General features: G+C 56.2%; 1 protein-coding gene across 14 annotated transcripts in view; it reads right to left on the bottom strand.

Annotated features, from left to right (window-relative positions):
- Positions 1–1,728: 1,728 nt before the first annotated feature.
- Positions 1,729–23,848, bottom strand: part of CAMK2B (calcium/calmodulin dependent protein kinase II beta) — a 144,734-nt gene continuing 122,614 nt past the window's right edge. For 5 of the 14 annotated variants that reach the window (XM_030551850.1, XM_030551848.1, XM_030551849.1 and 2 more), the window contains 9 exons: positions 17,591–17,635; positions 13,781–13,829; positions 10,868–10,996; positions 9,665–9,793; positions 8,165–8,278; positions 4,137–4,212; positions 3,744–3,838; positions 2,850–3,084; positions 1,729–2,326 (listed from right to left, as the gene is read on the bottom strand). In XM_030551850.1, coding sequence (XP_030407710.1) covers positions 2,852–3,084; positions 3,744–3,838; positions 4,137–4,212; positions 8,165–8,278; positions 9,665–9,793; positions 10,868–10,996; positions 13,781–13,829; positions 17,591–17,635 — 870 coding nt within the window. In that variant the 3' untranslated portion in view covers positions 1,729–2,326; positions 2,850–2,851. The remainder of the gene's footprint in view (positions 2,327–2,849; positions 3,085–3,743; positions 3,839–4,136; positions 4,213–8,164; positions 8,279–9,664; positions 9,794–10,867; positions 10,997–13,780; positions 13,830–17,590; positions 17,636–23,848) is intronic. The other 9 variants (XM_030551852.1, XM_030551855.1, XM_030551853.1 and 6 more) reach the window with 3 other exon arrangements.

The following is a 23,848-nucleotide window of genomic DNA, read 5'->3' as shown; positions in this document are numbered from 1 at the left end:
AGAGAGAGACGGCCATGAGCAAAGTTGGCAGTGCTGGCACCATGGAGCTGGGGTGTCATCACTCCCATTTGCTCCTCTAGCGCCTCCAGCTGCCCTGTGAGCAAACCAGCCAACTCTCCTGCCCCCGACTGCCTTTCACACACCCCGACCTGCTCCGTGCCCCCTATGGCCCCCTGCCCCACCATCAGTCGCACCTCCTACTGCCCTGGCCCCTGCCTCACCCCCACCTACTGCTGCCCCACCTGCTCACCCTATTGGATCACCCCCACTGCCTCCTGCCCCACCCTTACTGCCCCCGCCTTGCCCCCCCCAGCTACGCCTTGCCCCTCCCCCACAACCCATTCACCTCCACAAGCCCCGCCCACCTGCCTGGACCCGTCTCTGTGCTCATGCCATGAGAGACGGGGATCCCTGAGCCAGCCCATGTGCACCAAGCCTCCCACCCCACACCCGGGCTTGCCTCGGGGCTCCCAGCCCCAGTGTGCTGCGGGGGCTGGGAAGCCTGACTGACACCAAGCCAGATGGCTCCAAGGACATCACTGAGCGAGCCCGGTTGAGTGCCCTGCCAGGGCACACGCCCAGCCTCGTCCCACACAGCCAGCGGCCCAGCTGGGAGCAAGGCTGTAGGGCTCCAGGAACGAGCTCCCTGCCCAAGACCTCAGCAGTGCCAGCGTCTTCCCCAACTGCCACTTTAACTGGGGTCTGTGGAGCACGCCCCACACGGGCACAGCCAGCCATGGCAGCAAACAGGTCAAGGCCCGGCTGGCTCCATAGAGCAGAGCTCAGGCGCTGACAAGGGGGCGAGCCCATCGCTGGCCCCTTGAATACCCCAGCCCAAGCCTGCTCTCTTCCCCCCTACATGTGACTCAGCCTGGACTGTCAAGCCAATGCTTCTCTGTGAGAGGGGCCAATCGAACACCCTGGGGTCTAGCAGTGGCAAGGGGCTGAACTGGGATGGAGGGCACCTGCTCACTGAACATGGACAGGGCAAGGAGGAGAAGGAGGGGACGCTACCCAGCCAGAAGCCCACACCCCTGACAGATGCAGCAGGCACTTGGAAGGGCATCTTGGCTCTTCACTCTTGAGGGAATCCAGCCCTGTGGTGGTTCTGACATCCCCCAGAGCCCGGTGCCTGCAGCTCTGCTCACACCTTTGAGGTGGAGACAGGACCAGAGAAACCCCTGTTCGCTTTCCTCTCCCCTATGGGGAATCCGATGGAGTGCTGGGCAGTGGTGGGCTAAGCTGGAGACCACGCTCCCCTGGGACTGGGTTGCTGGGACGCTGGCTATCCCCTGGGGCCGCTGGGGGAGCAGGATTGATCCTGCCACACTCAGCTCTCCACTTCGGGCTTCCCTGCCCATCCCTGCCCATCCCTCTGGAAATTCAGTGTCTGGCACTAGCCAAGAGCGAGGCCTTGGTGTGTCACCCCCATGCCAGGCCTCCAAGCTCCGCCACCCGGGGACCGTCCCTGAGTGGATCTGGGCACAACCACACCACCCCCAGCAGCCCTTGGCGAGGGGGTCTGGGTGCATCTCACAAGCTCTAGGCCTTGGGAAGAATTTGGCACATCTCCACTTCACAACACCCCCCTTCTACCCCCCCCCCGGGTCGGCGATGTGTGGGAAAAGCCAGCCGTTGGCTAGTGGGGGACGGGGTGAGGATCCAGGCACAGCAAAGCCACGGCTCCAGCGACCAAACCCATCAAAGAAGAAACGAATGAGGCATCCGAAGAATAGTAATGTCATCGTCATCAGAACAATCCACAAGCACAACTAGAAGGGGAAGATCCGGGGAAGCCCGAGCGCTCGGGAGCAGAGTCCGCTGTCGAGGAACGGTTCGAAAAACAGGTCACAGATGTCCAAGCGCAAACACGACCACGGGACACGACCACGGGGAAGGTCCATGCTTCGACAGAGAATGCAAGTCGTCTCGGCGGAGCACTGCTCAGTGCGGGGGCGGGCAGCGCGGGGGGTGGGCGGCGCGGGGCTTTGGAAGGAAGGTTTGTATCAGAGTCGGAACAGTTTCATTGCAACACCTGCTCACCTGGCTGGACAGACCGGGGGGTGGGGGCAGGGACGGGGGCGGCTGGATCTGGAAAAGTCACGGCCAGGCTGGGCTCGGGGTGGGGTTGGGTTTGTTTTTTTTTTGTTGTTGGTTTTTTTTTTTTTTTGGTTGGTATTTTTCTGCAAACACAGGCACTGGAAACGGGCAGGGGGAGGGGGGACACGTGCATGCGGGCTCGTGCTTGGCACCGCTGCTCCCGGCTAGCGGCTCAGCTCAAATCACCGTCTCCTTCGGGATGAAACCAAAACAGCCAGCGGTAGCTCTGCAAGACACAAACACACACATGCCGTGGGCCGGGCCTGCGCCGGCACAGCCACCGGCGGAGACGCGGTGGAAGGCCACAGGAGTTCAACCACACCGGTCCTTCTGGCCGCAGAGCTGTGTCTACACCAGGGTTTTGCTGGCATAGCAGGGGGGCGTTTTGTCACTCTCCTAACCAGGAGAGCTTCTTAGTGTAGACCGGCCTGTGAGCGGCTGCTCCTGTTGGGGGCTTCCACCAGAACCAGACCAGCTGACCCATCCCGTCGAGGGTCCCTCCTCGTGGGCACAGTCCTGTACGCAGAGGGATCTCTGCCAGTCCGAAGCAGGGCTGGGTCAGCCAGGACTGGTTCTGGTCTCACTCTCCCCAACAGCACTGTCGGCGGGGAGTGTGTGTTAGGTTGGGGGGGCTCTGGTTCTGATCCCACCTTCTCCAGAGCAGCACCGCAGAGAGGGTAGACCAGGGAGGTTCTGGTTCTGGTCTCACCAAAACTGGAGGGTGGGAGCTGCTCGGACTCTGGTCTCACCTTCACTGCAACGGTGCCACGGGTGCCCCCGAGCAGTGGAAGTGGACATTCTGCCACTTGCCATCGCGGCGGTGCCAGACACGGGTCTCCTCGGACTGGCTGGTGCGGGGGCGGCCCTGCCCGTCAATGTACTGCGTCAGACGGATGTAGGCGATGCAGGCGGCGTCCTCCCCGATCACATGTACGTGGGGGTTCAGGATGGTCGTGTGGATGGGCTTGTTGTTTTTGGATAACACTGGGGAGGCAGAGAGTCACTGTGAGCTGGGGGGGCCTGCAGCCCAGAGCCAGGGGGATGGGTTAAGGGACCAGCGGGAGTCCGGGGCACATAACGACAGCCTTGGAGACGGTCTTGCGGGGTGGGGGGCTGGTCATGGGGGGCCCTGGGGTGGAGGCAGCTTTTGGAGGATCATGGGGAGGGGCAGATCTTGGGGGCAGGGCTGTGGTGAGGCCCACTGGGTCAGAGCCAGGAGGTGAGAGATCTTGGATATGTCTTGCTCTGAGCATCAAATCCAGGGCCAGGGACCAGCCAGAAGGACCCTGGTTGCTGAGCTGGGCTTGGCCAACAGGACCCCTGGGTGCCAAATCAGGCAGGCCAGCAGGACCTCCGAGTGCCAAGCTGGGCCAGATGACAGGCCTCCAAGTCCTGTGCTGTGCTGGCCAATACGACCATTGGACCGGCTGCCAGGAACCCCAGGCACTGAGCCACATCTGGCCAGCAGGATCGTCAGATTTCCAGCCAGGCTGGCCAGCAGGACCGCCGAGCCCTGCGCTGGGCTGGCCAGTGTGACCCTCGGGCACTGAGCAGGGTCAGTGAGAGCCTGGAGGCTGAGCTGGGACAGCTAGCAGGACCCCTGGGTGCCAAGCCCCGCCCTGGCAGCAGGAGCCCTCACTCACAGTTTTCGAAGTAGAATCTGTGGAAATCCATCCCCTCGACCAGGTTGCCCAGGGCTTCGGGTTCGAATGACGTCAGGCCTGGGTCGCAGATCTTCCTAGAAGGGAAGAGCGTGGTGATGAGTGACAGGGCAGGGCCCTTGGCAGCACCCCAGCCGCACCCAGAGAGAACTCACTGCCCCACGGCCTGCACTGCCAGCTGCCTCCGCCAAGACTCCCATGCTGGCCTAGCAGGAGGCTGCCTCGGTGCCCGTCTCCCCACCCAGCGGGCAGAGCCCCTCCGTCCCCACCTGGGCTTGGGTTCCCCGAGGGCCTGCCTTGGCTCGCAGCATGGCATGGGGCTGGGGAGACCCAAGGAGCTCCACACCCAGCACCGCTTTGGCCAGGGGGACTCACGCGTAGGCCTCGAAGTCCCCGTTGTTCACGGCCTCAATCAGCTGCTCAGTGATCTTGATGATTTCCTGCTTGCGGGCTGCAGGGCGGAAAGCGGGGGGTGTCAGCAGGGGGGTGGGCACTGGGGGGAGCCCCTGGTCCCCTGGGCCAGACCTGGCAGTTACCCATGAGTGGCCAGGCTCACCACGACCCACAGTCTGCTGGTTCAGGGCCACGCTCAGCCCATGAGCAGCCCCCTTCTGCCCTGGCTGAGGCAGTGTGTGTGGGAGGGCACATACGGAGGGAGCCCGTTCTGGCATTGCCTGGAGGGCACCCCAAGGGCTTCTGCCTCCAGGGCCGACAACCGGGCACTGCCTACCAGAGCAGCAAGCCCTGAAAAACCAGTCAGCTCTAGCCCCTTCCTCACACCCTCCAGGCCCAGCCCGATATCCCTCCCCTGCCCCATGCCCACAGCTCCCCTGTGCCCAGATCCAGCCCAGGTCCGGAAACCTCCCATGCCCCATTCCCAGCCCGGTAACCCTCTGGTACCCCTTGTCCAGCCACGCCCCATAACCCTCCTGCAGCCTCTGCTCCAGGCCTCCCCCTGTTGCTGTGAAGCAGGCCTGCAGGGAGGAAAGGGGCCTGGGAGATGCCCAGGTGACCCATTTAGCTCAGTGCCCATGCATTATGCAGTGGAGCCGTGGCTCAGCTCCCTGCCACGGCTGGCTCCTCGGAACAGCGCTCGGAAACTTCTGGCCTGCCCTGCGGCATCCATTTCCTGCCCCCTGGCCCCACTGGGATCCCCCCTCCTTCCCCATGGGCCAGCCAGCCCTGCGCTGCCGTGCTGGTGCAGAGCAGAGCTGAGCCTCTCCAGGGGGCATGGGTTGGGGTCAGGGTGTCACAGTGGGATGATCGAGGGGCAATGCAGGCCCCGAGACACTTCAATCCAGTGTGGCGAGGGGGGGAGCGTCTAACCCCTCTCTAGCTGGCACCCCCAGCCTCGAAGTTGCTGGGGGCCTGGAGCCTGCTCCAGATGGGCTCTTCTTGCCAGGCACCCCAGCTCCCCTTTTGCTCGCTGTCTGGCCACAGTCCTTGCTTGCTCACAGAACAGCCCCTGCGAAGAGGACCACGTGGGGACACCCCATCCCTGCCCAGCACAGCTGGGGGAAGGGCTCCAAGGGAGGCACACCAGGCAACAATGCCGGTGGGGGCAAGAACTCACTCAGTGCCAAGGCAGAGAGTGCCCCACCTGCAACGGGCAAGGCCTGGGGGCCAGCTGGCCTGCATAGAGGGGATACACAGTCATGGTCTGTCTTGTCCGGACTCCTGACTGCATCAGTGGTCAGCACCAGATGGTTCAGCAGAAGCCAACAGGGGCTAATCCGCCTCCCACATAACTCTCCTTCCTGAGGCTGGTTTTAGCCCTGAAGCATGAGGTTTGCTATCCCTGCCCAAATCTGCTGCCACTAACTGCGCTAGCTCTGGAGGTTCTTGTTATCCACACAACCGGCCAACCCCTTTGGCCTCAACTGCTTCCAGCGGCAGGGAGTTCCACTGGCTAACTGTGTGGAAAAGCATCTCCCTTTACCGGTTTTGAATTTCTGTGCTCCTGAATGGCGCCCTGTTCTTGTGTTTGGAGATGAGAGATCAGATGCTTCCCCTGCTCTACCTCAGTCATTGTCTTCTATGCTTTTATCCTGTTCTCTCTTATTTGTCGCCTCACGAAGGGAAACAAGCCCAGTTTTTTCAATCACTCATTCCAGGAGCATTACGCCAGGCCCTTGTTCCTTTCCCATTGTGCACTGAGATGGGGGGGGGGCAGTCCTGCCCACCGGAGCCAGATGGGACCGCCCCACTGATTTCTAGTCTTTTTTGGCAGTGCTTAAGAAAGCCCATAGACGCCATATGGCCCAGTGGAGCCAGGCTGCGTGTGAATAGCATCCAGGGGCTGGGTGGCTGCCCAGCGTCTCTGGGCGGGGCTGCGTGGGGAACTGACGGCTCGGTTATTAGTTACTAGTCATGTTACTGGAGCCCCAGACCAGGTACCCAGCGCAGGCTGATAACACCGCTGTGGTTAGAGCAGGAGAGCTCACCACACAGACACACTGACCCCAGGGCTGGACCCTCAGGCCAGCCGATGGCTGTGGGCTTCTCCTGGCTTCCTTGGCCAGAGGAATGGGGACGCTGGTTCCACTGGAGAGGGACAGGGTGAACGAGACCTGGCCCTGCCCCACAGGAACATCCAGCAGGGACTTACACACACACACACACCTGGGCCAGAGGGACCTTCCCGGGGGCAAGCCCTTCCTCCCTCCTTTGCCCAACAGACTCCCAGTCCCAGAGCCTGCACCCATCCTTCTCGCCTGGATTGGCCGGGCCCTCCATGCGACTGCCCCACTGCTGAAATCTCCAGCCTATGGGGCTTCCCCCACAGGCCCCGGACTCTGGTGCTCACTCCCTCCCCCGGACCCAGGTGCTACACGCTGTGCTCTCCTGGCCGTCCCCCAGACCCACTCACTCTCCATCCCTGCCCCTGCTTTGGCACCGACCCCTCCACAGCATGGGCTCAAGAGCTTTACCCCTGCCGCCTCCCTGCATCGCTGCCCTCATTTCCAGTGGCACCTTTGTTTTTCCCGCACCCAGCCCCCTCCCGCTCAGCACCATGAAGCTCATGCTGCCTCCAGGCCTGACTGGACACCACGGTCCCAGCCCAGGGCCTTGACGCTTCTGAGGGGTTGAGCCCCTGCGGTGTAACCCCAGCTCCTCTCTCTGCTTCACACCACGCAGACGGGAGCCGAACTAGGCCCCCTGAATGGTGCCAGCCTGTGGCCGTATCAGAACATCAGCTCTGCCCTGAGGAAGGGACCTTGTGCCCTGGGCCCCAGGGTGAACAGCTCACACCCTCTTGGGATCAGCCAGCCAGCACCAGTCCTTCTGGCCCCCTTCTGTGCCCCACTCCCTTGGCCTGGGTCTGCCCCCCACCCTGAGTTAGTTCAAATTCCTGCCCCTCCGCAATAGCTCCAGTTAATCGTCCTCGGCACCCAGCACAGCCTTCAGGAGAAGGGACTGTCCCCACCCCAGCCAGCTCCAGAGACTTCCCAAATCCTTCCCCGGCCCCAGCCCTTACCTGTGAGCCTGCCGGTCATGGCTGTGCCACGCAGCGCTCCTCCCTGCTCAGCTCCCCACCCCTGGCTTGGCAGCTCCCCGTGCCTGCCCCTGGCTGCGAGCTGTCAGCCAGCCCTGTAAACGATCCACGCCGGGACTCCCAGCGCCCGGGACACCTGACTCTCCAGCGGCTGGGCAGGAGCCTGGAGCCCAGCGCTCAGGGGACGCTGGAGACAACCGTGAACTGTCGGCACCTGAACAGCAAAACGCCCCTCCCGCCAGCATACGTCTGTGCCAACACCCCTCAGTCCTGACCTGCAGCCTCCTGCATCCCCAGGACGAGTGGGAATGGTGGTGATACTGGGAGACTGGAATGTCTAAGGGAATTGCTTGTGTGACTTGTGGTTAGCCAGTGAGGTGAAACCAAAGTCCTCTTTGTCTGGCTTGCCTTAGAGGTGGAAAAACCCCAGCCTAGGGGTATAACTGCCCTGTTTAAGCAATTGGTCCTGAATTGGCACTCTCAGTTGGGTCCCACCAGAACCGCATCGTCACACCAGCCCTGGGCCGCCCCCAGGTCGGCCGTGCCCCTCCCTCCTGACCTGCAGCCCCCTGCTATCCCAGCCCTTGGGTCCCCTCAGCGCTGCTAGTGCCCCTCACTCCCAATCCACCATCCCCTGCTAGCTCAGCCCTGGGCTCCCAACCCAGCTCTGCCGATGCCCCTCACTCCTGACCCAGCAGCCCTCTCTGATATCCTCGCTCTGCCCCCCACAACTCTGCCAATGGCTCTTCATACTGCTGTGCCAGCCTGGTGGTTCCCACATGGGCATTGCGGACAGGTTTGGGCTCCGTGCCAGGAGAGCACACGCTGAGACCCAGCCCTGGGGTGGCTGCCAGGGCAGATTTCAGGGCTGGAGGCAGATCCCCCCTCCCCGAGCCCTGTTACTTACACAGGGGAGGCAGAGGGTTCGTGACGGCTGGAGATGGGCAGGGCTGGCTGACGGCAGTGTCCGGGGGCCCGGAGCCCCTCCTCACGGTGTTCAAAAGATCAGAGAACCTGGCGGCTGGGCCGGAACGGCCAAGAGACGGGTGAGACGATGCATGGAATGGAAAAGTGACACAGGGAGGTGCACAGGGAAGAGTGGGATTCAACTGGCCTGGGACGCATGCCCTCCCCACTGGACCCGAAGCCAGGCAGAGCCCCTCGGGCGGGAGTCTCTCCCCAGCACCTTCCTGCTGAGCAGAAGAGCTGAAAAGGGGAGAGCGCTGGTTGTTTTTACATTCAAAATCCAGCTCTCCGGAGCACAGAACATGCAGGCCTGGAAGCGAGGAGCCAGGGAGGGGTTCGGGAAGCAGGGGGCTGGTGAGATTCCCCCCCCTGTTGTTTATTGCCCTAGTAATGCACTGGGGGCGCATGTTCCTGGCCCCCTCTCGGTGGCTGACTCGCAGGGATGAATTTGTTCCAGTCCCAGCTTGTGTTTTAGCTCTGGAGGGCCCCTGTGCTGGACACAAATGGCCCTTCCTTGGTGGGAAATGCGGCCCTGCAAGCCCCACGTCCCCCCGCAAACAGATTCTCCACTGAGTCAGGGACCAGCCTGCTTCAAAAGGCAAAAACCAGCGGGCGAAAGCTTGACAAGCAAAACCCACCTGCCCTGCTGGCTGTTGGCACCATGTGGGAAAGGAGCAAGGGGCACCAGCCATGCCCCTCTCTGGGGAGCGCAGCAGCCTGCACTCGGCTTTGCTCCGTGTGCAGGGCTGATGGCGCAGCATTGCCAGGTGGGCGCCGTGGAGCTCAGCTCTGCAGCGGGCAGGGGGTGGGCCCACTGTTCCCTTTTGTCCCAGCGAAGGGTGGCCGGAGTCCAGCTCTTGGTCTGGGCACCATTGGGCAGCAGTGAAATAGGGGTGGCAGGTGCTTAAGTTGGGCCCTATCCAGCCCTACCTTGGCGAGGGGCTGCGGTGGGCATAACTGCCCCGAAAGGGGCCTGGTTCCTTTCAAGCCAAAGGAGACAGAGCATGTCTAGAAGCCTCTGCTTTGGCCAGGAAGAGGGCCAGTGATTGGGTCTCATTGGTAGCCCAGTCCTGGTGGGTAGGCATGACTAGAACCTGGGGCCATCGGAGGAGGGGGGGTGCCTAAGCTGAGAGCGGTGGCAAGGCCCGGAGGGTGGGCATGGTCCCTGCTGGTTGCCCTGGAATGGCAGGCTCAAGGCTGAGGTGAAGGGGGTCTGTACAAGGAGGGGAGTCCCCACAAGCCGTGTCCAGCTTGGCCTCCACACACAAAGCATAGAGCAAACGCCCAGACCTCAGACCAGGAGCCCTGAGGGAAACTAGTGAACGGCCCGGTGAGCCGTAGCCCCCACCGCATGCAGCCAGAGGCGCCCGATGTACGACTGCCCCAGCCCAAAGCTTCCAGTGCCGAGCCGCAGGCCCCCTCCCCGAGTCCTGCTACTTACACTGGGGAACAAGAGGGGTCACCAAGGCTGGAGACGGGCAGGGCTGGCTCCCGGCAGGCTGTGGCCCCTCAGCGTCCAGGGGCCCGGAGCCCTTCCTCACCGTGCTTAAAATGTCAGAGAACTTAGCGGCTGGGATGGGACAGACGAGAGAAGGATGAGGAGACAGGTGGAATGGAAGTGTGACGGAGAGGAGGAGTGCAGGGAAAAGCCAAGAACGCCTGGCTTTGAACCCCAGCCCTGCAACTGATTCGCTGCGTGGCTTGGACGGCCCCTTGCCATTCTGGTTAGCCGACCAGCTCCTTTGATCCGTGTCTGTACAGCACCTGCCATGGAAGGGTCTTGGGCTGCCATGGAAGGGTCTTGGGCTGTGCCTGGCACATGTAGACGTGCCAGTAATATAAATAGTAATAGTGACCTCTTGTCCTCTGTGTAAGTCTGGAGATTGGTACTGGGCCGATCAATAGGAGAGCGCGATCCTGGCAAATCCAGCTTATAACGCTGCTGTTTGGAGGGGTGCAAGGCCCTGGGGGGAGGTGGCAGCTCTGCTCCCTTGGGGTTTAGGGGAGAGTTCACGCAGAATCCCAGGGAAAATGCCAGCTGAGTTCAATCAAGTGCTGCAGGAACGGGCCAAGGGCAGAGACGAAAGGGAAGAGGGCATGCTGGGGAAGTGGGGAAGCATGGCCAGGGCTTTAGCGCGAGTCTCATGATAGTTGCCCTCTCTCTTGAAGCCCCAGCTCCTGGAGGCAGGTGATTACCAAGCAGAGGCTCAGCTTTTTCGCCACAAGCAGCACCTTCCTTGAGGTGGTGGTTGCGGAGAAAAGCTTGGCAAGTAACCCAAGCCAGGTAACCTAAAGGCCCAGAAACCAGGCAGCAAAGAAATGGAACCCAACCTTCATTGGTCCTTTTTTAAAAAAATAAAGCTCAGTCAGATGTGACGAGGCCAAGCTCCGGATTCTGAGGGCCTGGTTCATTCTGTTTGATCGTCTCACGCCGGCATCACTGTAACGTGAGCGTCTCCGGGAGCCGGGCCTTCCAGGAAAACTGCACCCCTTGCAAGGCTGGCTCTCAAACTGTGAGAGGTGGCAGATCCTTCTCTCTAGCTTGGCTCCTGGACACTAGGACCTCCTGCCCAGGCTCCAAGGGCCAGGCATCTGCATGGCTGATTATTCTGCCACAGAGGCCCCAGTCACACCTGCTACTTACGCTGGGGAGGCGGAGGGTTTGTGACAGCTGGAGATGGGCAGGGTTGGCTGGTGGCAGGTTGCAGCCCTTCGGCGTCCAGGGACCCCGAGCCCCTCCTCACTGTGAATAAAATGTCAGAGAACCTGGCAGCTGGGACAGGACAGACAAAAGAATGGAGAGAAGGATGAGAAAACAAATAGAATGGAAAAGCAGCAAGACAGGAGGAAAGCAGGGGAGAAGCAGGTGTGAGAGGAGCAGGTGTGGGAGGAAGTCTGTATTGATTTCCAATACCAGGGCTTCCATGGAGCTGTCAGGGGCAGGGAGCGAGGCCATGGACTTCGCGGTGCTAATTTCACTCTAAGGACCCTCGTTATTAATAACAAAACCAACGTGCTGTGGCAAAGCCCCTCGGTGCCACAAGGGGATAACAGGCTCTGCAGCGCTAGCCCAGGTTGTTTCCTTGTGACAGGAGGCAGAAGGATGGATTCGTCCTCCAGAACTCACCCCTGCATCCCAATGTGGGTTAGGGGTGGGGGGCACGTGATAGCTGGAAAGGAAAGGAATGCTGAACACGCTAAATGCAGACCATGCTCCAGTGCTGCATAGTTGAGCTAGCACAAAGGGAAACCCTTCCCTGGTGCAGGCAGCCATCATGCCCAGGCACAGGACTCAGTACCAGCTGCGGGTAGAGTGGAGACCGGAAGGGACGTGGCAGGAGCAGACGAACAGTGCAGCAATTTTGCGCCATTTGCAAAGGCCCAGAGGCCAGCCGTAGCTTGCTCCAGGGTGAAGTGGAGGGGACGTATCTGCCCCTGCAGCTGCTGAACAGAGGGGAGATGCGGGGCAGTGTGGCTGGGTTACTCCCTGCCCTCTAAGTGCCATGTCCTTGGCGTGGCTAGCCATTATAATCCCCTCCCTAACCTGGATCCCGAGCGAGGCCTGCCCTGTGTCCGCCCACTTGACAGCTCTCCTGCCTGAGCCTTGGCAATATTCCGCTTCCCGGCTGCATCCCTGGGGGGCACTGGCTGTGGGCACCTGCCAGATGCCTCACATGAGATGGCAAAGCCCCACAAGATCCGCCCGGGGCCAAGGCAGGGTGGTTCCCCACAGGACATTTTCTAGCACTTCGGCCACGAGACCACACGGGATGGGAGAGTGGCTGGATGGGGTCTGTGGGACCCAGCCCTGCACCGCGACACACCCCAGATGAGCAGCCCCAGTAGCTTCCACAGGGCTCTTGGCTGGGGGGGTGAGGGAGAAGATACAGCAGGAGAGGACGAGCTCCCAGGGAAAGGAGAAACACTGGCTTTAACACCGAGGGCTGGGGAGAGATGACACAGTGGAGCCCTGAGGGGGTGTGAATACAGAGAGAGACCGGATGGTACATGGAGGCCCCAGGCTGGGAGCCAGGACTCCTGGGTTCTATGCCCGGCTCTGAGCCTGACCCCCTAGGTGCCCCGTGGCACCGCCCGTAATGACTGACTGTGGTAACGCATGCTCTCTGATGTGGGGCGGGTGCCCGGAGCCCTGCCAGAAGCTGCGGGGACGCTGGCCGGGACCCTGCAGCCCAGGTACCAAGGGCGCAGGAGCTGCAGAACGGCAGAGAAAATCGGGTTGAAAACCAAGTCCCAAAACCCTGCAGGAAAAGGGGATGTCGGTCTGGATCCCTGGGGGAAGTCCCAGCTCGGACCAGCTCATCGCTGGCCAGGCACAGGAGAGGAGCCCAACTGCACCCACACCGGCCCGCAGCGAGAGATAGCCCAGAGCATGCAGAGGGACTCCGTCCCAGCCCGCCCCCAGGCCACACAAATAGCGCACCCTGTCCCAGAACCTCCTACCCCTGGCACACGCACAGCAAGCCCCATCCCAGACCTCCGCCCCGGCACATGCAGAGCGATCCTGTCCCAGACCGCCCCCCCCCAGCACACACACAGCAAGCCCAGTCCCAGAACCGCCCCCCAGCACAGGTAGAGCGAGCCCTGCCCCAAAGCCGCCCCCCCCAGCATATGCAGAGCGACCCCTCCCAGACCCCTACCCAGCACACGCAGAGCGAGCCTCGTCTGACTCCCCACAGGTTCCACAGACTGACTGTGCGTTGTGCGAAGAAATACTTCATTTTGTGTGTTTTAAACCTGCAGCCTCTTAATTTCATTGTGTGTCTCCTAGTTCATGTGTTATGAGATGGAGTAAATAACACGTCCTTATCTACTTTCTGCACACCAGTCATGATTTTATAGACCCCCCTCAGTCATCTCTTTTCCAAGCTAAAAAGTCCCAGTCTTATTAATCTGTCTTCATACAGAAGCTGTTCCATGCCCCTAATCATTTGATTGCCCTTTTCTGAACCTTTTCCAAGTCCAATATATCTTTTCTGAGATAGGGTGACCAGATCTGCACACAGTATTCAAGGTGTGGGCATACCATGGATTTATATAGAGGCAATATGATATTTTCTGTCTTATTATCTATCCCTTTCTTAATGATTCCCAACATTCTGTTAGCTTTTTTGACTGCCACTGCACATTGAGTGGATGTTTTCAGAGAACTACCCACAGTGACTCCAAGATCCCTTTCCTGAGTGGTAACAGCTCATTGAGACCCCATCATTGTATAGGTATAGTTGGGACTCACCCATGGAATTCAACTCCTGGTCCTCTCCACTGACTCCTGCCAGTTCTGAGCAGTGGCACTGCCCAGGCTGGGGGAACGCCTCCAAGCTGCCCCTAGATCCCACTGGATTGAAGTATCTCTGGTTCAGTGTCCCCTCTCCTGTCCCAGTCCCGTCTTCCCCAGTCCCTCATTCTGCCCCCTCGCTGGGCAGCTCCCAGCCGACCCCACAGCCACCCTTCTGGCTGATCACTCAAGGCTGCTAACGCAGAGAAGCCAGCTGCCAGGCACTGCCCGCCACACCTTGCTGCCCGGCAGGACTGTTACCTTTCGTATCCTCGTCCTCTATGGTGGTGTTAGTGCTGTCGGACGATTCCTGCGAAGACAGGCAGGTGGGAGAGAGACCAGAGACAGTGTTAGCCAGGGCTGGGCCAGGGTGATCCAGCGTCCAGCCCAGAGCCCCAGCACAACCCATGAGCCTCGTCCTGCATCTGCCCCACACATGGCCCCTCTGGAGTGGCCTATCAGGGCCCCACTCCTGTCCAAGGCTCTGGAGCTGGGAGTGATGCTCAGCAGCACTGTGATGTGGCAAAGGCAGGACAGCTTCGCAAGGCAACCCCCTTCAGTACTCTCCCGCCCCGGGCCTCCAATTCACATTTGGGGACTTTAGGAAGATATATCTGCCCTCTTCCCCCAGTGGGGCCTTAATTCCTCCCTGGGAATGGCCTGAAACAGCTGTACCCACGATGGCAGCCAGGTACAATCTAGTCGGCTGAAGATCTGGCTGCTTGCCCCTCTCTGTGGTATTGGGGAGGGGAGCTCTGCTTGCCCTGAAGCTCCTGAGCAAGGCTAGCCCAGGGGGACTCAGGCATGGCTCACAGTAGCCAGGTCTCTCTTGAGGCTCCCACTCATGCCTCCTGCTGCAGCCCTGCCCCTCGGGAAGGATGGGGAACGGCACCAGTGACCCCTTGCAGCACCAGGCAGGACTGCTGGGAGAAATGCTGCCCTTTGACTCTGGGCCAACAGCCCTCCCCACGTATCACGCCAGCCTTGAACAGAGACAGTGACCGACCTGTCTCGCTGCCATCACGGGGTTGGGGGAAACCAGGTTTCCGGGGCACCCCCGGAGCAGTGTGCGCCATCAGCGCTGGGCTTTGAGCCGCACCAATGAAAACGGGCAGGAAGTGCCTAGGAGGGGCCAAGGCCTTGGCTTCATGTCTAAAGGAAGGGGTCATCCAGGGATGGGTCATCTGGCTGCCAACATACATCACCAAACAGCAAAGGAGCCTGAACTCAAGCCAGTGCCCAAGACTCCACCGCCATTACCAACACTGTGAGCTAGCCAGTCCCTGCAGCAAACCCATGCGCCAGTCCCATGCCCGGTCCTTCAGGAGGTGGACATGACCCATTAGATCGCCCGGTCTCCTCTAGGAGCCTTTGTAACCATGCTGCACACTATTGCTCTGAGGCCTTGCTATTCACACCACGTCTTCCATGCTCAACTGTTAGGCAATTGCCAGTCCTCGGGCCACAAGGTGGTGTCGGACAATGGAGAACCAGACCCAAGTCCCGTCTATGCCCTGACACAAGTTGCCTTCTTTTAGAGTGACTGAGATGTAGCTAATTATGGAGCATGGTGGAAACAAAGCCTTTTCCCCACCAGTTGGAGTAAAATTTTAAAATCCTCAAGCCACAGCCCGGCCAGGGAAAAGGCCCTTAAACCTCCCACCCCCTTCAACTGGAATAGAGACGCCGTCTTCCCTCTGAGCGAGACCAGCTGCCAAGTTTTCTAACCGGGGAAGAGCCACCTGCATGGCAAGGCCTTCTGGTGCCACCTGGACAATTAGACAAAAAGGTCTCTGGAGAAAATAGGCCAGGTCCTGCTTGTTCCACTTTCCCTTGTTCGTCCACTTATGTGGTGAGTAAAGCGGCTAAGAGGTTGCCTGCCTGCTCATTTTTCTCAGAATAATTTCTGCAATGCACAAAGAGGAACAAAACCGAGTGTGTGCGCCCTGTGGTTTCCATGTGATGTAGAAAGCAAGCCCGTCTGCCCTGGAGTCTCTGCCGTGCCTGGCGCCCTTGCCGGATCGCGACAGAACAAATCAGAGCAGAGTGACGCTCAGTGAACTAAGGGGGGTTTCGCGCTGTTCAGCCTCTTTACTTCAGGTTTGTCAGTGTCCGTTTAACTCAAGCGATCCAGAAGCACCTGAGAGAAAGCAGGACTCTGTTGCAAATTCAAATAGATCCTACAATTCCATCCTGCATCGGCTCATAATCCCCATGGCAAAGACCTCCAGTGCGGCTTCCGCCAACCCCAGCGCAGGTTAGTTCTAAGATGGAAAAAACCAGCTTTTGAGATACAAGAATCCAGCCCCCGCCCCTTTGCAGCCTTTTTCATCCATCCTAGAGAACCAAACCGAGGGCACAGACCCAGCCGTTGCAGGGCCCCTTTAAGAGACAAGCTCCTTAAAACCCAACTCCTTTCGGCCGCTGGGTGACTGGTATGTGTGTGTGCAGCCCAGACGCTGGGGCCAGGCCCCACTCTTTTTGTATTCCCTAGGTGGGGCAAAGGGAGCAGAGATACAGCAGACACTGCTCGGGACAGTCCCTGGTGGGCACACAGCTGCCAGGGCCTTGATATACCGCCTGCCCTGGGGACACGCCAGCAGCTATGGCAGCATCCTGCTCTCCCGGCGTCAACACTGATTAGGAGTCGCTTCCCCGAAGTCAATGGGGCTGCGGTGGGGGCAGGATGATGGCGGAGGAAGCAGGCTATGGTCCATGGGAGGTTCCCTGGAGCAGGCTACACAGTGCTCTCAGCTTGGGATCAGTCACTGGCCCTACAGACCGGGGTAAGGGACCCATCAGGCTATTTATAGAAGCTGCACAGGCAGGTGGAAAGTCTAGTCAAGGGGACACTGAGGCAGATATAGTGCGGGGGCAATGGCTTAGCTCCTAAGGGCCCGATCCTGCACACCCTCCACCACAAATGCACTCCTCAGCGAGGCAGGAGGCTGCGGTGCCAGAGAGCTAGGCCAAGTGGGCAGGAGGGGCAAGGGGCAGGAAATTGCAAACTGTGAATCTCTCCTTACTGCAGCCGAACCTATTCCCCGCCCGGCTCTGCCTGTGCCCCAGGGAGTGGGGATTGCCAGATGCACCAAGGAAATGAGTAGGAAGTCGGGGATGGAAAGGGACGATCAATCCCTGCAGGGGAGAATGGGTGAGGACAAGATGCAGGCTAGGGAGGAGGTGCGGGCTGTGTGAGAGCAATGGATGAACGTGGCATGGAGAGAGTTTATCAGTCCTCAGCCAATCTCAGCTCTGGGGCTGTCGGCTCACTTGCTTCTCCGTGGCTGTGCTCGGAGCCAGTTCAGGATCTCTGCTTTTGGACTGGCTCCTCTGGGGTCAGAGCAGAGGCTCTTCACCACCCTCCCAACCCCAAGCAAGTGCCCCACTTCCAGCTGGCTGCCCGTTGGGCCAGCGAACCCCCCACCCCTGGATGGCCAGGGTGAGGAGCAGCAGAACGGCATGCACAGCAATACACCCTCTGAGAGGCAGCCAGTGCATGCTCCGAGCACGGAGCCCACTGCTCCCACGGGGCTCTGAACCCCGAGCCACTAAGGCTGGAGCAGAATGGGTGGCAGAGGCCCCGGCTGGCATCTTCCCACCGACTTCAGGGGCGTTTGCGCCTGATTGGTAACAGTGCAGATGAGGAGGGGCGGCCCCTGGAGGGGTGATCACTTGCTGTTAGCAACAATTCTGCAGGAGACCTGGTGGGAGCGAACAGCAAAACTCCCATTAACTGTACTGGGGGCAAGGTTCCCCCCAAGAGTCCCAGTGCACATCCAGGGTCTACCCTCCAGCCTGCTCGCCCACGTACCGCGCTCCATCCCCATAAGCTCTGCAAGGAGGCTGATACCCAGCAGAAGCGTCTGATAAGCCAATCTGTTCCTCTGGACAGCTCCCTAAGGGGCACCCAGCTCCTGTTCTCTTATGCTTCAGAGAGAGACTGGAGCACAGTAAGAAGGAAAAGCCTGAGCCCGGGCTCTGTCCCCAGAGGTGAGAGTGCACAGCTATGTCAGAACATATCCAAAATTGCAACTGGGCCAAGGGCGAAGGAAAGACAGGCAGCAGTACCTTAATGCCGTCCACGGGGTTATGGATAACGGTGGTTTGAGGCTCCTATGGAAGAGAGACAGAGGAAGGAGAAGAAAGACAGAAAGGAAGGAAAAAAACAACACAGTAGTCGGAAGAGAGGGAAAGACGGATCAGAAAACGGTGACAAGAACATGAAGGGGAGGGGGAGACGGAAGGGGGACGGACCCAGAAGAGAGCAGGGAGGGGGGAGGATGGAGGGAGAAAAGCAAAAGGTAATTAGTTCAGCAAAAGGCAAATGATTAAAAAAAACAGAGAGTGGCAGAGTAAACCAGGAAGAGAGAAACGGGGTTGGGGGCTGGATCTCCATGAATGAAACTGAATCACAGCCCAAGCCACGGCGAGGGCAGCATGAGCATCTAGGCGAAGGTGAGGGGGGGGGGAATGGAGAGTGTGAAGCTGAAATTGGATCAGAGCCTTCTGAGGCGGGAGGTGGGAGGCATGGCAGGAAGGAGGCAGGGCTGCTCCGGACCTGTGCTGCCAGCACCCCGATACAGGCTGCACCAGGGAGCCCTGCAAGTCCCCATGAGCCCAAGAGCGGCCTTGAGGGCAAGGCCAGCGCCATTCACGGGGAAGGGGTGGCCTGCTCCAGATGCCAGCGGGAAGGCAGCTAGTTGCCTGAGCATGGAAGGAACGGCCCTTTAAATGCGCCTGTCTCTGGGGAGCGCTCTCAGTGATCATCAGCAAGCCCAGATCTCAGCCATGAAGGAGCCTGGGTCCAGCCAAAGGGGAAAGGCTCTGCCGGCGCTCCAGCTGGGGGATTGTCTTTACTGCAGCCTTGTGTTCGGGATGTGCAGCCCCCACCTCTCTCGCCACCCAAGGGCTTGCAGGTCGGCGGCACAGAGCTCTTACCTTTGCCGGAACACGGCGGGGTCGCAAGATGGGCTTGTGTCCGGGAACTTTACCATGCGCTTACCTGGGAGTAAAGGGAGGCGGGCAAAGCCCCCGTGTCTCATCAGACACACAGCTGGACTCTCTCTGGCACCCCTGTGGGTTCATATTGACGAAACAGGTATTGGAATGACCAGAAAACATCTGGACCATTGAATGTTGGTGAGCTGCTGCCTGGCTTAATCTCACTCGTCATATGCCTGGTCCCCTCTGTGATGTAATACTTGAGCGGCTGCGTCGTGAGCCTCGGTGCGTGTGCGAATCACCATGCAGGAGAGGGGCACGATGGAGTGCAAAGAGCTGGTCTTCCACAGAAACTGTCAAGCCCCTTTGGAAAGCCGGGCCCCTGGACACCGGACAGGCTACGTGGTGTGTGTGTGGTACAACTGGGAACTCCCCACTTCCAGATCATTAGCAAAAGGACTCAAGGCTCTTGCAGCTTTTCTGCTCATCCCTGAAGATGAGTCTTGCAAGCAGACTCCTCCCACTGGCTGAGTTTGCAGCTCAGAGCACATGGCGGGAAGGGGATAAGACCTAGTTCCTTTTGTTTGGGGTTAGCTCTATGCTGCATGGACTCGGGGCAGGGGGTAAAGTATTTCTAGACAGACGGCAAGAGATCTCCAGGCTAGGTTTCGCCCTAAAGGTTAAATCGTGCTTGCCGATTACAGAAGCCTTGTGATGGGGTGTCCACCTCCTCAGGGCAGAGCAGGCTGTCAGGCAGCACCCAGGGGACAGCCAGAAAAGCTAACTGAAGATGAAGGGCAGGCTGAGCTGGTATAAAGCCAGCCAGCTGAGAGCAGAAGAGGGCTGGCTGGGTATGCTGAGAGCTAGGGCTTGGGACAGCTGAACAGAGCTGGAAATCCAGGCAGAGACGGAGAAGCAGCGAAGGATGACGAAAAGCTTCAGATTGGGAAGAACAGAAAGATCTGTCTCTGAAGGGGAGGGAGCAGACGGGCATGGAAACACAAGTAAGGAATAGGATCGACATCTTAGGTTGACGCGGGGAGATGTTAATCCCTTGACAACAGCAGAACGGATTATGTGCTGTATCAGAGATCGAGGAGGAGCTCAAAGCAGGCAAGGTGGCGATTTAGTAGAACGTACACACAAGGAACAGGCTGAGAAACTTCTTAAAACTAGAATCTTACGTGCAATAAAAGCAATTTGCCAGCTACCTAAGTCTGTGACAGAAGCAAGAGGTGTAACATACAGGGTTCCACTAGGCACGGCTGAGGATGTAATTAAAAAGGAGATGAGGAGAATCCAGTGCTGATTAGCAGGAGAGGGGGAGACCATAAACTGTCCACAGCTGTCTGAATAACATTTAAAGCTGCAGCGCTACCTGATAGGAACTCAACTCTGCGGGTTTAAACCATATACCCCAGCCCTTTCACTGCCTGTCAGGGGAAAACGAGGGGCGGTAAATGCGGAGAAGTGCAGGGGAAGAACACAACTACAATGCGGCAGTTATAAAGCCAGCGCAGCACACGAAGGGTATGTGGCCGCAGAACAGGCTAGAGAGAGACAGAAAATTAAAACCATCCATAAAACATCCTACACAGACGCTAACACAAAATATTCACATCGGAATTTGGAGGAGGAGGAAAACGAGCTGCTGGTACAACACCATGCAGTTCAGGGCAGGGAAGATGATATAAGGGGAATAGATGAAGATGCACCTCTTGCAGGCAAAGAGAAATTGATAGGGTTTATGACCAACGTGATTGATTGCAGTTTACAGAACAGGGAAGAAGATGACTGAAAGATTAAAAATGATAACCAAAGTGACAGAAAAGTATTCGCATATCAGCAATCTCTAGATAGACCATGTGCGTGAAATTTTAAATGAAGGTAATAATGCAGTTAAAACAACCCAGTTCTAATGTTTTGTTTTTTTTGTTGGAATGCACATAGTTTAATAACACATGGCTGGGAATGAAAGAAAGCTGGGTTTGAAAAGGAACACCAACCTGATGAGATACGTGTCCAAGAAACATAGTTAGTGAGAAAACTCATGTTTAGGCTTTCAGGATATGATGTAATCAGATGTGACAGAGAAATGACAAGAGGAGGAAGGTCTAAGTTATGTTGGTATCGATGTGCAGAACTTATGTTTTGAGTACAATAGTGTTGAGATCCCTCTGCAGAATTATAACACCTTCATACAAATCTAAAATGTTTACAACCCAGATAAAAAAACACTAGACAATCTAGAATTGGAAGAAAATATCCGGGGTAGCCGTGTTAGTCTGTATCCACAAAAACAAGAAGGCATCCAGCGGCACCTTTGGTGGATGGGACTTTTTCATGTTTCAATCTGGGAATTGCAAGAAGCAATATGGAAAAGTAATGCAGCTGGGAAACAATAAAGAAGACGGAATGGGAAGTGATCACTTGCCTATGCTAATTACATATCAAGGTCAAGGTAATGTTGAAAACTCGGAAGGAATTCCTACCTGGAGGCTTAGAAAACCAAACTGGGAACACTTTAAGAGTAGGTGTGCTGAGTATCTAAGTACCAATTGTGTACATTATAATCTAGAGGAATTTCATGATAATATAATAAAAGGAGCTGTAGCAGCAACCAATCTAGCTATATGTAAGCTATCAAACTGCCACAAACTCCAAAATTCAGTTCCCTGGTGGAACAAAGGTTGTCAAGCAGCAGCTAAAGAAAGAAATACAGCATACAAACAAGCCAAAGGTACAATGAATAGCAAGGACTTAATGAACTATAAAAGACGTAAAGCAGTGGCACAAAGAACTATTAAAAAGGCAAAGAGAGATTTGGAGAAAGTATTATGGGAAAATGAACAAAGATTCAGAGAGAGAGAAACCAGTTAAACGAATGAATGGGATACAGAACAAAAAACAGATTAGACCTGGCTTACAGTAAATGATGAAGTCGAATGCTCTAACTAAGGAAAAAGTGGACATTTTAGCCAAAGAGTTCCGAAAAGCTAGTAGTGATACAAAGCAAAGCAAAGAGTTTTGTGAACCAAAAAGAACGTTTGCCGAAGAAAACTGTAATACAATGATGACACAGTGAATGAAAATTTCAGCATACTGGAACTCAAAAAAGCTAATAGACAAGAGTAAACCTACAGCCCTATATAAAGATACCACATGTAGTGCAATGCTTAAGCACCTACTGGAAGGCAGCATAAGGTTTTCTTTTAAATGATATAATAATATCTGGGAAGAGGAACACTACCGGCCGAATGAAAGCAAGCAGTGGTTATACTGATAGGAAAACCTGGCAAAACATGCACGAGACCTGATGCATGTCGAGCTATTCTGCAAAATTACAGAAAGAATGAAAAATGAGAGCTTAGCCGCATGTTTGGGAAAAAACCAAAATTCCGCACTAGGTCCAGAGCGGTCTCAGGAAAGGAAGATGCACAGCTGATCATACTGTAAGATTAAAAAGAGAAATACAAAACCCTAGGAGGAACAGAGTGTTCCTGACAGCTGTCTCCTTGGACACTGAGAAAGTATGACATGCTGTGGAGGGAAGGCTTTCTATAGAAACTAGCCACGACTGGAGTAAGAAGAAGAAGGTTCCAGCGGGTAAGAGACTACTTAAGTGATAGAACTAGGGTGACCAGGTGTCCCGATTCTATAGGGACAGTCCCGATTTTTGGGGCTTTTTCTTATATAGGCTCCTATTACCCACCACCCCGTCCCAATTTTTCACATTTGCTGTCTGGTCGCCCTAGATAAAACCATACAAGTAAAGATGCGGGCAGCGTTGTCAAATCTTTATAAACGAACAAATGGCTCTCCTCTGGGGATGTTATCAGCTCATCCCTGTTTAACTTTATGATTAATGATTCCCTGGGGAGTATATGGGCAGGAATAGTTATTATCTGATTTGGGGATGACTGTGCTATATAGGTCCAACATAGAAGGCTTCCGATAGCTGTGGAGAGAACCAATGAGATGCTCGGGGAGGATGTAGTTTCAGAATGGGGAGATATGCAGGGATTTAAGTTCTTGCTCGCTAAAGCTAAGATCATCCCAAAGAGGAAGACTGGGGAGGAACAAAACATCTCTCTCTAGACAGGGCCTGTTGTTTTCAGTTTTTATTTTATTTAATTTCCCCCTGGAATTTACAGTGTTTATTACAACAACAAAAACAGGCAAAAATCAGTGCAAAAAACTACTAATAAAGTTTCTGGGGCCACGTCCACACTACAGAGTAAAATCGAAATTAATAAAATCGATTTTATAAAACAGATTTTATAAAATCAATTTTACGCGTACACACTAGGGCACATTACTTTGGTGGTGTGCGTCCATGGTCCTAGGCTACCATCGATTTCCGGAGCGGTGCACTCTGGGTAGCTCAGTAAAAGAACGGGACCAATAACTTCGATTTCTGTCCACAGTAACCCTAAATTGATTTAGTAATATCAATTTTAGGGTTACTCCTTTCGTTTAGCTGGAGTACAGAAATCGATTTTAAGACCCCTTAAAATCGATTTTAAGTGCCTTGTAGTGTGGACGGGTACAGCGTTAAATCGATTTAACGCTGTTTAAATCGATTTAACGCTGTAGTGTGGACCTGGCCTGGGTAAATATCGGGGTTTGTTTTGGTGGATGGAAAGATGTGGGGGGAGTATTCAGTAGATGAATGCTTTGAATTCTGTTCATCAGTGTGGTTTGAATGCAGAACTAAAACAGAACTCAAAACACGATGGCCTCTCTGAGGTTAAGAAAACAATAGATCTCAAGCAATGTATTGTAGTTTCCTAATAAAACAAGTTATTTTTATATATCTGAATGATACAAAAGTAGGGTGAAACTCAGAAAACACAGAATAATATTTTTTGTAAAACCCAGGATTTTTTTTTGGTAAAAATTGGTTTAAACTGAAAACAAAGGGGCTTATCTGTATAGAAAAAATACAGGTATCTCAACATTTGACATAGAATATTAGGGTCAGAAGGTCATCTAGTCCAACCCACTGCTCAAAGCAGGACCAATCCCCAAACAGTTTTTTACCCCAGTTCTGTAAATGGCCCCGTCAAGGATTAAACTCACAGCCCTGGGTTTAGCAGGCCAATTCTCAAATCACTGAGCTAGCCCTGAAAAAATAGAAGTGGAAAGGTCATCAAGTCCAGCCCCCTGCCAGGATCAAGTACTGATTTTGCCACAGGTCCCCAAGTGGCCCCCTGAAGGATTGAACTTACAACCTTGGATTTAGCAGGCCAATGAGCAAACCACTGAGCTAGCCCTCCTCAGGAGTTATGACAAACAGCAAGCTCACTTGGAAGGGTCATCTAGGTAATATCAAGATTAAATGTAAAGCTAGGATGAATCTGCGTCAAAGAATTGCTGGGAATG

This window comes from Gopherus evgoodei, chromosome 2 (genome assembly GCF_007399415.2).
Source record: "Gopherus evgoodei ecotype Sinaloan lineage chromosome 2, rGopEvg1_v1.p, whole genome shotgun sequence".
NCBI classification, from domain to species: Eukaryota; Metazoa; Chordata; order Testudines; family Testudinidae; genus Gopherus; species Gopherus evgoodei.
The sequence above is the reverse complement of the archived record's forward strand: the minus strand, read 5'-3'. Positions and strand labels throughout refer to the sequence as shown.